This window comes from Solanum stenotomum, chromosome 1 (genome assembly GCF_019186545.1).
Source record: "Solanum stenotomum isolate F172 chromosome 1, ASM1918654v1, whole genome shotgun sequence".
NCBI lineage: Eukaryota > Viridiplantae > Streptophyta > Magnoliopsida > Solanales > Solanaceae > Solanum > Solanum stenotomum.
In genome coordinates this window covers 65,675,339-65,690,178 of record NC_064282.1, presented here as the reverse complement: position 1 = coordinate 65,690,178, position 14,840 = coordinate 65,675,339, and the positions used below count along the sequence as shown (strand labels likewise).

The window sequence follows — 14,840 nt, the reverse complement described above, 5'->3', positions numbered from 1 at the left end:
GCCAGTTAAAAACATCGATGTTGGTGCACACCACCTTATCACGATTTGGTCAAGGAGATGGGTAAACAAAGCAAGAAATAAAAAGACGGATGGGATCATGCACAATACATGTTAAACTATAAAAGTGGATGATGACAGAAGTTCTGAATATAATAGATTTTTATGAAAAACTGGGTTGATAAAGTTGTGGGTAGCAGTTTATTTTTGGAAGTCATGGGGTTATGGAATTGTGTATTTTATAGGGATAAGGTTAGTTAGTTATGTTTTGAAATTCAAATTTTAAATTAAAAAATAGGAGATATTTTTTGTCAAAAGACAGTTTTTATTTTCTACTTTTTTTGTTAATTAGTTATTTATGTTATCTTTCTGTGTTTCGTAATTTGAATTTTTAATTTAAAAAATAGATTTTTAATTGGTAGTAATTCTAACTTTTTTGTTGATAATTTTGGTAGTAATTCTAATTTTAAATATTTAAAAGGAGTTTTAATATTTATTTTGCAAAAGTTATTTGTATTTTTTTAACGTCAGATTTGTTATTTAATTTGTTTGACATTCAGTTTAAAATTTAAAAATAGTAACTAAGTTTGCATAATAAAATTGTAAGTTAACAAATAAAATAAATAAATGAAGTGCTAAAATAATTTTCGGACTAGATATTTTATGAAAGATGATACTAATTATTATAATATTATTTTATATCTCCTATTTTTTTTTATTCGAAATCAAAAGAATAAAAAATATTTCGAAAACAGTAAAAAGTTAAGGTAACTTTAAATTATTGAATTTTTTAAAAAAGTTGTAAAAACTTCTTGTTGAATTTTTCATTATTTTGTAGTGTTTGCAATTTTTATTCTTTTATTTTTAGATTTTAAATTAATTTAATAATTCTTAAATTCTTTTTTTTGTGGTGCTGACACGTAGACGTTTTTTCTTCTCCTTTTATAGATAGATAGATTATTATCTATACTTTCAAAATATTATGTATTTTACCACTAATTTAGAATTATCTACGTATCTTATGCATAGATACATGTATTTTTGTTTACCAGATACATAAAAAGGGAGAGAGGCGAGTGAGATTGGGGAGCGAGGCGAGCGAGATTTGTATGTATCTCAAACATATGTGAATCACACTAGATATGTATGTATCTTGAGTGATTCACATGTATTTGGGATACCATATACATGAGAGAGTGGTGAGTGAGATGGAAAAGAGGTGAACAAGATTTGCTATATATGTATACCAAATACATACGGATCCACTTGGATATAATATATATAGAACAAATTACACTTAAATTTGACCCATGTATATGAGATAATTTTATATAACATAACACGACGAAAATATAATCTTTATTTTTATTTTTGACTAAGCAAATTGTTGAATTAAAAACCATAAACCAACATATTTATCTGTTAATACAATCCATACGCAATTATTTTATAATTATCATATCTATTCATATAACAACTTATGTGTGATAATATATATTAAAAAAAATGGTCAAATTTGTTAGTAACGAGTGTAAAACTGCGCTCATCATCAAGAAAATAGGCTAAATTTGTCTTTTACAAAAGCTTAGCCATCATGAAAATTATGATTTCGTCGCTAAATTTAAATATTTTTATGTTTTCTCAAAAAAGTGACTTTACCGTTTAGTTGGCTCAATCTATAGTACAACTACTGGAGACTCTTTAACCTGACAGAATCTTCTACAATACAAAGAAAAAATGGACCTCACTGTCCCCTCGAATTAAATTTCGCCTTCTAGCTCCGATTAATTATTTTGGTAAGGGTATTTTTATCCTAAAAACCGTTGTAGATTTATGTAAATAGCCCAAAACGAGTAGGAATAAATTTGAATTAATTTTGAACACATTATATGGGTGTGATTAGATTAAAACTCTGAAAACTAATTTGTATTTATTAGTCAAAAGCCAAGATTAGAGTGTATTTGGTATGAATGAAAACATTTTCCTCCAATTTTCTCATGTTTGATTGGGTAAAATGTTCTAGAAAATGTTTTTCAAATCAACTCATTTTCCTCAAATTTAAGGAAAATGACTTCCCTTCAAAAATTGAGGAAAAAATTGTCCAAAACTTTCCTCCAACTTCAAATTACAATTTTTTTGTTGAAAAATAAATAAATTTAAAGGTTATTTTAAAAAATAAATTTCAACTTCAATTTCCCGACCCCCTCTCCCGCCTAGCTACCCCCTAACCATCCCCCAATTTTTTTAAAAAGTTTGTTTTTAGAAAATGTTTCCAATTTCCATATTTTTATTTTTTTCAACCCACACCACCTTCCCACCAGCCCCCCACTACCCCACCCTCCCCCCAAAAAAATTAAGTTTATTTTTTAAAAAATATTTTAATTTCAATTCAAAAATCATTTTCTACTCTCTAGTAAAAATAAAAGATATTTTCTCACAAATATTCTTCATTCATAAAGTAAACACTAAAAAATATTCTCTACTCACCAACCAAACATGAGAAAATAAGTCAAAAATCCACTTGTTTTCCAGGAAAATATTTTCCTCCACACCAAACACACCCTTAAGGTCTTCAGAAGGAGAGTATCATTAAATAGATTCAATTTAATCAAATTTTATTTGAATCATTAACATATACGTTAAAAAATCTAAAACATACCATAAGAAATTTAAATATTGAGCTCATAATTAATACAGAAATTCGAGTCTTTGAGTTCACTAAATTCATATCATAAGTGGAAATCATTACTAAATTCAAATAACACCATCAACTTTAAAATAAAAATAGAAACTAAAACTTTTAAAAAAACATTTAAAAAACTTAATTATTTCATTGCATGAAACTTCAAATGTATTAGGAACCATTGTATGCTTAATTAGCATTTTCTTGAGGAGCTTGTGCAAAAGAAGTAGCCGCATTTTTCAGCATCAAATCAACTTCATCCAATCGACGTTCAAATTTTTTCAAATCCTCTAGATTAAATTCCTTAATTTGTTCCCACATTTCTTCCAAGCCAGTCTCGTCTGTTGTATCATTAGTTAAAGTCTCTTTTATGATCTCGAGATTGTCAAGTTCAACTTGTTTCTCCTTGATTCTGATCTGAGTGTTTGCAATGTTAAGGCAACTGTTTGCACTTCCCTGGGCATATGGACTAAAGAAACGATCAACAACAACATCAATTGTAGGGTGGAAAAAAGAGAAAGGATTATCAGAGGGGGAAAATGTTATTATTCCCACATCAATGTCATATTTCCCAATCATATTGCTTGCTTTCTTGTATAAAGTTTCCCGACGCTTTGAAAATGATGAGTATAAATCTTCTTCATTTTCTATTTTAGCCATCGAAATCTTCTGACGTCCTAGGGTATTTTTCTCAGCCATGACTCTATAATGATATGTTAATTGATGAGGCTCTGTTGCTTATTTATACAAAAAATTCTTTGATAGTGTAATTAATTTCTTGCCATACAATAAATGAAAACAAATCTCTTCATTATGTTAAAATTATAGTAACAAAATAAATTTATACAGATACTTAAGAAATATAGTCTTGCTTATCATAATAATAAAAATTAATCAAAATTTTAAAATAAAAGAGATTAATATTCTATTATGTTAATGACTTTATCAAATTGAGGAAAGTAGGTGAGAACGAAATTTGAAATGAAATAATCTATATATCAAAATCTTCGAAAGTTCAATATAATAGGAAAATATTTTAATATGCTACTATAATTGTAGACGACAAAAGTTAATATAATTAGAAGAAAAATAAATTTCTTGCCTAAAATTTCTTGAAGTTTCGTGGATGGAAGTAACCAAAATCCAAAAACAAATCTTAGTTAGTGTTGGGGAACTTCAAAATATTTGAAGACCAAAATTTGAAAATCTAGTCAAATTTTATAGTCAAATATATAGTTAAAGGTGAATTTTTAAAATCTACTCTCAAAATATTGGTCAATACTAGTTAAAAATATTAGAAAACTATATAATTAGACATACTTCAATACTGTATATATTATTATTAATATTATTATTATTTATATTGCCAAAATATTATGTATCTTACCACTAATTTGGAATTGTCTACGTGTCTTATGCTTAGATACATGTATTTTTACTACCAGATACATAAAGAGGGAGAGAGGCGAGCAAGATTAGGGAGCGAAGCAAGCGAGATTTGTATGTATCTCAGACACATGTAAATCGCACTAGATACACACAAGGTACATGTATTAGTATGTATCTAGAGTGATTCACAATACTCTCAGTATATAAATATTGCATTCTCAGTTAGCATGTCAGAATTTTGAGCTATTCAGTATTTAGTGCATTTTAGCTTCATATGCATTCAATTGGGAGTAGACTTAGCACCGAGTTGGACTTGGGTTAGCTTACGCCCATAGTCTCATAACTATGTGCCCACATAGAATTATAAGTCCTGTAACGATCGGGTTCCGTCGTTATAGAAAAGCCAACGGGGAAAAATTTTGGGTCGAAAAACCTTTTCGTAGTAACTTGGAATTTCCCAACCTAGTCCAGTTTTGGACAAAATCAGAGTCATAAAAATATAGGGAATCTGGTAACAATTGNGAAGGTGCATGTATTAGTATGTATCTAGAGTGATTCACAGTACTCTCAGTATATAAATATTGCATTCTCAGTTAGCATGTCAGAATTTTGAGCTATTCAGTATTTAGTGCATTTTAGCTTCATAGGCATTCAATTGGGAGTAGACTTAGCACCGAGTTGGACTTGGGTTAGCTTACGCCCATAGTCCCATAACAATGTGCCCACATAGGATTATAAGTCCTGTAATGATCGGGTTCCGTCGTTATAGAAAAGCCAACGAGGAATAATTTTGGGTCGGAAAACTTTTTCGTAGGAACTTGGAATTTCCCAACCTAGTCTAGATTTGGACAAAATCAGAGTCATTAAAGTCTAGGGAAATCTGGTAACAATTGGGTGATCTAATTATGAATTTGATCACATTAGTAGATAGATAAGTTGTTAAGGAACTCGTACGACTTTACAGAATTGAATTTGGGCGAGTAGAACTCTTGAAATTGATCTTAGCGTGAATGGGTAGTTTCTAAGTGTTGTTGGTTGAAGGTGTGTTTTGAATTGAGGGTTTGGAATTCTTAAATCGACTCACTAGATCCGTGCAAGCCGTTGTGGTGGAATTATTCCCGCAAGGGCAGGGCTGCCATAACGGGACAGTCGCGAGTTAAGTCAGGAATAAAACCCCAAACGTCTTTATTCTTCGATTTTCAAACTTGAGAGCTAAGGAACGAACCCATGGATTTTCTTGACTGTTTTCCACCATTCTTGAGGCTAAAGGTAAGATTTTCACTCCCCGAATCCAATTTTTGATCCGTAGAATGTAATCTAATGGGTAATTATCGATGGGGAAGAGTTTTGATATGAGAATTATGGCGGGAAAAGCAGTAATTTGGATATTGGGATCATGGGTATGATCTAGGGTTGATAGAATTGTTAGTAATTTGGGTAATTAGTGATTGTCTATTGATTTCCGTGTTATTATGACTGTTTGTAGACCAAGAACAAGCGGAATGAATTCAAAAAGTGAAGAATCAAGTTTCTTAGGGGATTCAAGCTTGTTTCGAGGTAGGTGATGGTTGTGATTTCATGATTGTGTGATATATGTTTGTTCTTGCTTCATTATAGTACGTATATGTATGCAAATGTTGCATTATTGATCACACTTATTGTAAGTGAGATAGATGAATGATGAATGCCATGAATCATGACCTGATTGTATGATCCTGAGAATATACTTGTGATTAGGATTGTGGTTTGTTAAGTGGATTGGCTGTTGCGTTCCGACACACTAACTTGGATCGGTTGCCAAGTTCCGGCATAAATATGGGATAGATTGCCACGTTCCGGCATAAACATTGGATCGGGTACCACATTCCGGTATGCTAACAGTTTGGATTTGGGTTCTGTGAGAGTACCATTGACTTCATATATCTGTATATCTTGAGAAATGTGAATTTGTACGTTGTTCATAAATGATGGTGATATTTTATACATTCGGTGTGTGCATGCTATTATTATGTTGTGATGACTTATATATGTTGCACTTAGTGGGATAGCTGCGTGATCCTACCAGTATACTATGGTTGTGTACTGATACGACACTTGGTCTTTCTTTGTTGAGTACAAGGCATCTTCAGGCGGCTATTGACAGACCTCACTTAGAAGATTAGTGATCGTCGATCGAATTCAAGGGTTAGCTAGTTCTTCCAGGCTGCCATGAGTTCTCTTTCTGTCTATGTCCACATTTCAAACTTGGACTTTCTAGTTAGTTATTAGCTCATTATCTTGGGATTGTAACCCGTCTTGTTTAGACCTATGGATCTTGTTAGAGTTTTGGTACATTGAATTTTAGGTTCTAGGCATTTAATTTCGCAATTAGTTGTTAGATCTTTTGGAAGTTTATGGAAAGTTCAATATTTAGTTATTTAAACTTGTTTCTGTAACTTTAAATGCTTTAGTATGTTGATTAAGTTGGTTACCTAATTAGTATAAATGGTTCTCCCACCGGAGGTTTAGTGTGGGTGCTAATCATGATGGTCTGGGTCGTGACAAAGTTGGTATCAGAGCCTAGGTTCATTGATCTCAGTGTACCAAAAGGAGTCTAGTAGAGTCTTGCGGACCGGTACATAGACGTCCGTACTTTCCTTCAAGAGGCTATAGGACTTTAGGAAATCTCTCTATTTCCTCTTGTCTCCTTTGTGGTATAAATTGATTCCAATAGGTATCAATCAATTCGAATTGGTATCTAACCTCTTTCACTCTTCTGTCCGCAGATGGTTAACACTAGTTTCAACGGCGTCAGGCCCATAGCTCTTGTCAATGCTCCAGCTAAGGAATCTGTAGTGAGAGGTCGCAGTTGAGGCACCGGTAGAGGAAGAGCTAGGGGTAGAGGCCGAGGAAGAGTGGCACCTACTACAGATAAAAAATGCTCCCTAAAACGAGGCTCCTCCCTTACATCATGAAGAGATTGAGGAGAATGTTAAGGTTGAAAATATTGAGGATGTTGGACAAGAGGAAGAGGTGCAGACTGAGACTATAGTTATTCCACCAATAGACCCAGTGTTAGCTCAACAAATCATGTTATTCTTGAAAGGGTTGGTTGGTCTTGGAGTGCTTCCTTCTGTTCGAGCAAATCAAGCCCCCGCCAATCCTCCCATTGCTATCACTGTCCCCAAGGTGGGAGAGAATGTAGGTAATGATGCTTTCTTCCATCCTTTATTGGGTTCTGTTATGACTAGTAATGAACATGAGATGTTGACCAAGTTTTTGAAGTTGAAACTGCATGTGTTCCATGGTTCTGAGAGTGAGGATGCATATAAGTTCATCCTAGATTGCTATGAAAGGCTTCATAAGTTGGGAATTTACCATTAGCATGGGGTTGAGTTCGTGACTTTTCAGCTTCAAGGCGAGGCTAAGAAGTGGTGGAGGGCTTATATGGAATGTAGATCCTCAGTTTTACCTCCACTTACTTGGACCCACTTTCATGCTCGGTTCTTAGAGAAATATGTGCCTAGGACTTTGAGAGATCGCAAGAAAGATGAGTTCATGGCTTTGGAGCAAGGTAAGCAGCCAAAGTTTCATGCCTTGTCTAGATATGCTGCGCAGTTGGTGACTACTGAGAAAGAGAGAATTTGTTTATTTATTAAGGGACTAAATTCTGAGTCGCAAGTATTATCTGTTCATATGACCTCTATAGGGAGGAGCTTTAATGAGGTAAGAAACTTTGTTAAGAAAGTGGAGGGGGTGAGGCGAGACGACCAAGCTTAGGCATTGGCTAAAAGGGCAAAAACTTGGGTAACTTTCAAGGTTCTTACTCCAAAAGGGCAGGGAGGCCAACACTTGCAGCCAGACCAATTCAGTCCGCTATGCCCGCCTCTACAAGTAATTACTTGGGAACTCTACCTCATAATTTGATTCAGTATAGCCAAGGAGTCGTACCTTCGATGGGCAGCAATCCATCTATTGATCGTACGTGCTATAATTTTGGAGAACCTGGGCTATGATGAGAGTGTCCCCACCCACACATATTGGAATCCGCACAACAACAGACTAGAGCAGTGGTACCTGTTGGGAATAGTAATAATGGTCGAGCGCGTCCACAAGGTGGGTGAGGAGAAAATCAGCGAGGCTACGAAAGTAGGGAAAATGGTAATGCAGGTATAGGTATAGTGCAGCCAGGCAGAGAAGTCATCCATCACGATGATAGGGCACAATGTTACGCCTTTTCTAAGAAAGAATGAGGCAGATGCGTTTGAAGCAGTGATCACAGGTACTATTCTTGTCTGTGACCGGATGACTAATGTGTTATTTGATCCAGGTTCTACTTATTCTTATGTGTGTGTGCGATTTTCCGCAGCATTTTCTATGATTTGTCATATACTTGATGCCACCGTCCATGTTTCTACCCTAGTTGGAAAGCCTGTCGTAGTCACCCATGTCTATCGTGCTTGTCCAATTTTGTTTATGGGTTATCATACTTGGGCAAATTTGGTGATTTTGGATATGACTGACTTTGATATAATCATAGGCATGACTTGGTTGCCCCCTATTATGCGATACTTAATTGTAATACTATGTTGGTAACTCTAGAAATTCTGGGAAGGGAAAAGATAGAGTTGGAAGGGGTGTACAAGCCTAAGCAAGCTAAGATCATATCCTCCATGCGGGCTAGAAAACTGGTAGGGCAGGGTTGCTTGGCTTATTTGGTTCATATTAGGGATGTTGAGGTTGAGATTCCATCTATTGAGTCTATCCCTATGGTGTTAGAATTTAGAGAAGTGTTTCCTACTGGTTTTCCTGTTATGCCTCTGGATAGAGATATCAATTTCTGCATTGATTTGGAACCTGGTACTCGTCCCATTTCTATCCCTCCATATCGCATGGCCCCAGCGGAATTAAGAGAGCTTAAGGCTCAAATCCAAGAGCTTCTTGATAAGGGGTTTATTCGTCCTAGTGCTTCTCCATGGGGTTCTCCAGTTTTGTTTGTTAAGAAAAAGGATGATAGTATGAGGATGTGCCCAAGACGGTGTTTTGAACCCACTATGGGCACTCGAGTTTCTAGTTATGTCCTTTGGTTTGAATAATGCGCCTGCAACTTTTATGAGTTTGATAAAAGGGGTGTTCAAGACATTTCTTGATTCATTCTTCATAGTCTTTATTGATGATATTTTGGTCAATTCAAAAAGTGAGGAAGAGCATGCCGACCATTTTCGTATTGTTTTGGGTGTTCTTGGGAAACAAAGGTTGTATGCTAAATTTTCTAAGTGTGAATTTTGGTTGACTTCGATTGCATTTTTGGGGCATGTAGTTTCAAAAGAAGGGGTAATAGTAGATCCCCAAAAGATTGAGGCGGTTAAGAATTGGATTCGTCGTAGCTCTGTGATGGAGATTAGGAGTTTTGTGAGGCTCGCTAGCTACTATCGTCGATTTGTGAAGAACTTTGCTTCTATTGCCACTCACTTGACAAATTGGACAAAAAAGGAGATACCATTTGAATGGACTGAAAAATGTGAGGATAACTTTCAAAAGCTCAAGACTCTCTTGACCACATCACCTATCCTAGCACTACCTGTGGAAGGTAAAGATGTTATTGTTTATAGTGATGCTTAACATTCTGGTTTGGGTGCTGTGTTGATGAAGGATCAGAATGTTATAGCTTATGCCTCGCGTCAATTGAAGGTGTATGAGAGGAATTATCCAACACATGATTTGGAGTTGGCAGCGGTAGTTTTGCTCTTAAGATGTGGCGACATTACCTCTATGGTGTTAAGTGTGAAGTGTTTACTGATCATCGTTGTTTGTAGCATGTGTTCACTCAAAAGGATCTGAATTTGAGACAACGAATGTGGATGGAGTTACTTAAGGATTATGATGTCACCATCAATACCATCCGGGTAAGACTAATGTAGTGGCATACGCTTTGAGTCGAAAAGCGGTGAGTATGGGTAGTCTAGCTTGCTTGAGTATAACCAAGCGACCTTTGGCTAAGAAAATTTAGACCTTGGAGTCTAAGATCATGCAGTTGGGCATCATAGAGAAAGGTGGAGTGTTAGTTATCATTGAAGTTAGAGCCACATTCATTGAGGAAATCAAGGCCAAATAATTTGAGGATGAAAATTTGAACGAACTTAAGAAGAAGACTGCGATGGGTAAGGCACAAAAGACCACTCTTGATGCGGAAGGTGTACTCAATTTTAAAGGAAGGATTTGTGTTCCTCGAGTTGATGACTTGATTCAGAAATTATTGATAGAATCCCATGGTTCGCGATATTCCATTCATCCGGGTGTGACCAAGATGTACCGAGATTTGAAGCGAATTTATTGATGGCCAAGCATGAAGAAGGATATAGCGGAGTTTGTGGCGAAGTGTCAAAATTGTCAACAAGTGAAGTATGAACACAAAAGACCTATAGGTTTGCTTCAAAGAATGCCAATTCGGAATGGAAGTAGGAGATGATAGCCATGAATTTTATGGTTGGCCTTCCCAAGACTTTGGGGAAGTTTGATTCTATTTGGGTAGTGGTTGATAGATTCACCAAGTCAGCCCATTTTATTCCGATAAGAATAGATTATAATGCTGAACAATTGGCTAAGGTTTATGTGAAAGAGATAGTGAGGTTGCATTGGGTGCCCCTTTTTATCATCTCAGATCATCGTATGCAGTTTACCTCCAAGTTTTGGAAGAAATTACATGATAAATTGGGCACACAACTCACTTTTAGTATCACTTTTCATCCACAGACGGACAGTCGGAGAGGACTATTCAAGTGCTAGAGGACATGTTAATGGCATGTGTGATTGATTTTGGAGGACATTGGGATAAGTTCTTACCTTTGTGTGAGTTCTCTTACAATAATAGTTATCACTCCAGCATTAATATGGCACCATTTGAGGCACTCTATGGGAGGGGATGTAGATCACCCATAGGATGGTTCGAGGCTGGAGATGTGAAACCATTGGGGTTTGATTTAGTGAAGGATGCTCAAGATAAGGTGAGGAGTATCCAAGCTAAGCTTCTAGCAACCCATAGTAGAAAGAAGAAGTATACGGATCATAAGGTAAGAGACATGACATTTCAGACCGGTGAGAATGTTCTTCTTAAGGAATCATCCATGAAAGGGGTGATGACATTTGGCAAGAAGGGCAAACTAAGTCCGCGATACATTGGTCCCTCTGAGGTTCTTGAATGTGTAGGACCGGTAGCGTATAGATTGGCTTTACCTCCTGACCTATCGTGAGGTCATCCGGTATTTCATATGTCCATGCTGAAGAGATATCATGGTGACGGGGATTATATCATTAAGTGGGACTCAATTGTGTTAGACAAAAATCTCCAATATGAGGAGGAACCAATTGCAATTGTTGATTGTGATGCCCGAAAGCTGAGGACCAAGGAGATAAGTCCATGAAAGTTTAATGGGAGCATCGTCCAATTGAGGAAGCTACTTTGGAAACTGAGAAGGAAATGCGAGACATGTATCCCCAATTGTTCGTCGATTAAGGTACTACACATTCCTTCCTTATGCCTATTTTTCCTAAGTTTGTCACTCGGGGACGAGTGATGGGTAAATTGGTATCTATTGTAACGATCGGGTTCCGTCATTATAGAAAATCCAATGGGGAAAAATTTTGAGTCGGAAAACTTTTTCATAGTAACTTGGAATTTCCCAACCAAGTCTAGATTTGGACGAAATTGGAGTTATTAAATTCTAGGGAAATCTGTTAATAATTGGGTGATCTAATTATAAATTTGATCCCATGAATAGATAGATAAGTCGTTAAGGAACCGGTACTAGTTTATGGAATTGAATTTGGGCGAGTAGAACTCCCGTAATTGAGCTTAGCGTGAACGGGTAGTGTCTGAGTGTCGTTGATTGAAGGTGTATTGTGAAATGGGGGTTTGGAATTCTTAAATCGACTCACTGGTACTGTGCAAGCCGCTGTGGTGGGCTGGGGGCCGCCATAGCGGGACAATCGCTTGTTAAGTCGGTAATAAACCCCAAAATGTCATTATTCTTCAATTTTTGAACTTCAGAGCTAAAACGAACCCAGGCCTTTTCTTGATAGTTTTCCACCATTTCTGAGGCTAAAGGTAAGATTTTCACTCCTCGAATCCATTTTTCGATCCGTAGAATGTAATCTAATGCGTAATTATCGATGAGGAAGAGTTATGATTTGAGAATTATGGTGGAAAAAGTCCTAATTTGGATATTGAGATCATGAGTATGATCTAGGGTTGATAGAATTGTTAGTATTCGGGTAATTAGTGATTGTTTATTGATTTCTGTGTTATTATGATTCTTTCTAGAACAAGAACAGGCGGAACAGAATCGGAAAGGAAAGAATCAAGTTTCTTAGGTGATTCAAGGTTGTTTCGAGGTAGGTGATGGTTGTGATTTCATGATTGTGTGATATATGTTTGTTCTTGCTTCATTAAAAAATATTTTTAATTTCAAGTCAAAAAATCATTTTCTACTCTCTAGTAAAAATAAAAGATATTTTCTCACAAATATTTTTCATTCATAAAGCAAACACTAAAAAATATTTTCCGGAAAATATTTTCTACTCACCAACCAAACATGAGAAAATAAATCAAAAATTCACTTGTTTTCCAGGAAAACATTTTCCTCCACACCAAACACACCCTTAAGGTCTTCAGAAGGAGAGTATCATTAAATAGATTCAATTTAATCACATTTTATTTGAATCATTGACATATATGTTAAGAAATCTAAAACATACCATAAGAGATTTAACTATTGAGCCCATAATTAATACATAAATTCGAGTCTTTGAGTTCACTAAATTCATATCATAAATGGAAATCATTACTAAATTCAAATAACACCATCAACTTTAAAATAAAAATAGAAACAAAAAATTAAAAAAAACATTTTAAAAACTTAATTATTTCATTGCATGAAACTTAAAATGTATTAGGAACCATTGTATGCTTAATTAGCATTTTCTTGAGGAGCTTGTGCAAAAGAAGCAGCAACATTTTTCAGCATCAAATCAACTTCATCCAATCGACGTTCAAATTTTTTCAAATCCTCTGGATTAAATTCCTTAATTTGTTCCCACATTTCTTCCATGCCAGTCTCGTCTGTTGTCTCACTAGTTAAAGTCTCTTTTATGATCTCGAGATTGTCAAGTTCAACTTGTTTCTCCTTGATTCTGATCCGAGTGTTTGCAATGTTAAGGCGACTATTTTCACTTCCCTGGGCATATGGACTAAAAAAACGATCAACAACAACATCAATTGTAGGATGGAAAAAAGAGAAAGGATTATCAGAGGGGGAAAATGTTATAATTTCCACATCAATCTCATATTTTCCAATCATATTGCTTTCTTTCTTGTATAAAGTTTTCCGATGCTTTGAAAATGATTAGTATAAATCATCTTCATTTTCTATTTTAGCCATCGGAATCTTTTGATGTCTTAGGGTATTTTTTTCCTTCATGACTCTAAAATGATATGTTAATTGACGAGGCTCTCAAAAAAATATGTGTTGCTTATTTATACAAATAATTCTTCGATAGTATAATTAATTTCTTGCCATACTATAAATGAAAACAAATCTCTTCATTATGTTAATATTATAGTAATAAAATAAATTTACACAGATATTTAAGAAATATAGTCTTGCTTACCATAATAATAAAAATTAATCAAAATTTTAAAATAAAAGAGATTAATATTGTAATATGTTAATGACTTTATTAAATTGAGGTAAGTAGGTGAGAACACAATTTGAAATGAAATAATCTATATATCAAAGTCTTTGAAAGTTCAATATAATAAGAAAATATTTTAATATGCTACTATAATTGTAGACAACAGAAGTTAATATAATTAGAAGAAAAATAAATTTCTTGCCTAAAATTTCTTGAAGTTCGTGGATGGAAGTAACCAAAATCCAAAAACAAATATTAGTTAGTGTTGGGGAACTTAAAAATATTTGAAGACCAAAATTTGAAAATCTGGTCAAATTTTATAGTCAATTATATAGTTAAAGGTGAATTTTTAAAATTTACTCTCAAAATATACGATCAATGCTAGTTAAAAATATTAGAAAACTATATAGTTAGACATACGTCAGTACTGTATATATTATTATTAATATTATTATTATTATCTATATTGCCAAAATATTATATATCTTACAACTAATTTGGAATTGTCTACGTGTTTTATGCTTAGATACATGTAATTTTGCTACCAGATACATATAAAGGTAGAGAGGCGAGAGAGATTAAGGAGCGAAGCGAGCGAGATTTGTATGTATCTTAGACGCATGTGAATTACACAAGATACACACTAGGTACTTGTATCTGTTTGTATCTTGAGTGATTCACAATACTCTCAGTATATAAATGTTGCACTCTCAGTTAGCATGTCAGTATTTTGAGCTATTCAGTATTTAGTAAATTTTAGCATCATATGAATTCAATTGGGTTTAGACTTAGCACTGAGTTAGACTAAGGTCAGCTTACGCCCATAGTCCCATTCCTATGTGCCCACGTAGGATTATAAGTCCTAGAACGATCGGGTTCCGTCGTTATAGAAAAGCCAACGGAGAAAAATTTTGGGTCGGAAAACCTTTTCGTAGTAACTTAGAATTTCCCAACCTAGTCCAGTTTTGGACAAAATCAGAGTCATAAAAATATAGGGAATCTGGTAACAATTGGGAGATCTAATTATGAATATTATCACACGAGTAGATAGATAAGTCGATAAGGAACTCGTACGACTTTACGAAATTAAATTTGGGTGAGT

At 34.8% G+C, this 14,840-nt stretch overlaps 3 protein-coding genes across 8 annotated transcripts in view; all 3 read right to left on the bottom strand.

Moving 5' to 3' along the window:
- Positions 1-14,840, bottom strand: part of LOC125853694 (RGS1-HXK1-interacting protein 1) — a 1,101,770-nt gene that overhangs the window by 891,748 nt on the left and 195,182 nt on the right. The gene's annotated exons all lie outside the window — the stretch shown is intronic.
- Positions 2,870-3,379, bottom strand: LOC125855419 (agamous-like MADS-box protein AGL61). The gene has a single exon (XM_049535146.1). It carries the CDS (start codon positions 3,377-3,379, stop codon positions 2,870-2,872), a length of 510 nt encoding a protein of 169 aa, XP_049391103.1.
- LOC125855410 (agamous-like MADS-box protein AGL61) lies at positions 13,015-13,404 on the bottom strand. Its single transcript, XM_049535135.1, has one exon. It carries the CDS (start codon positions 13,402-13,404, stop codon positions 13,015-13,017), a length of 390 nt encoding a protein of 129 aa, XP_049391092.1.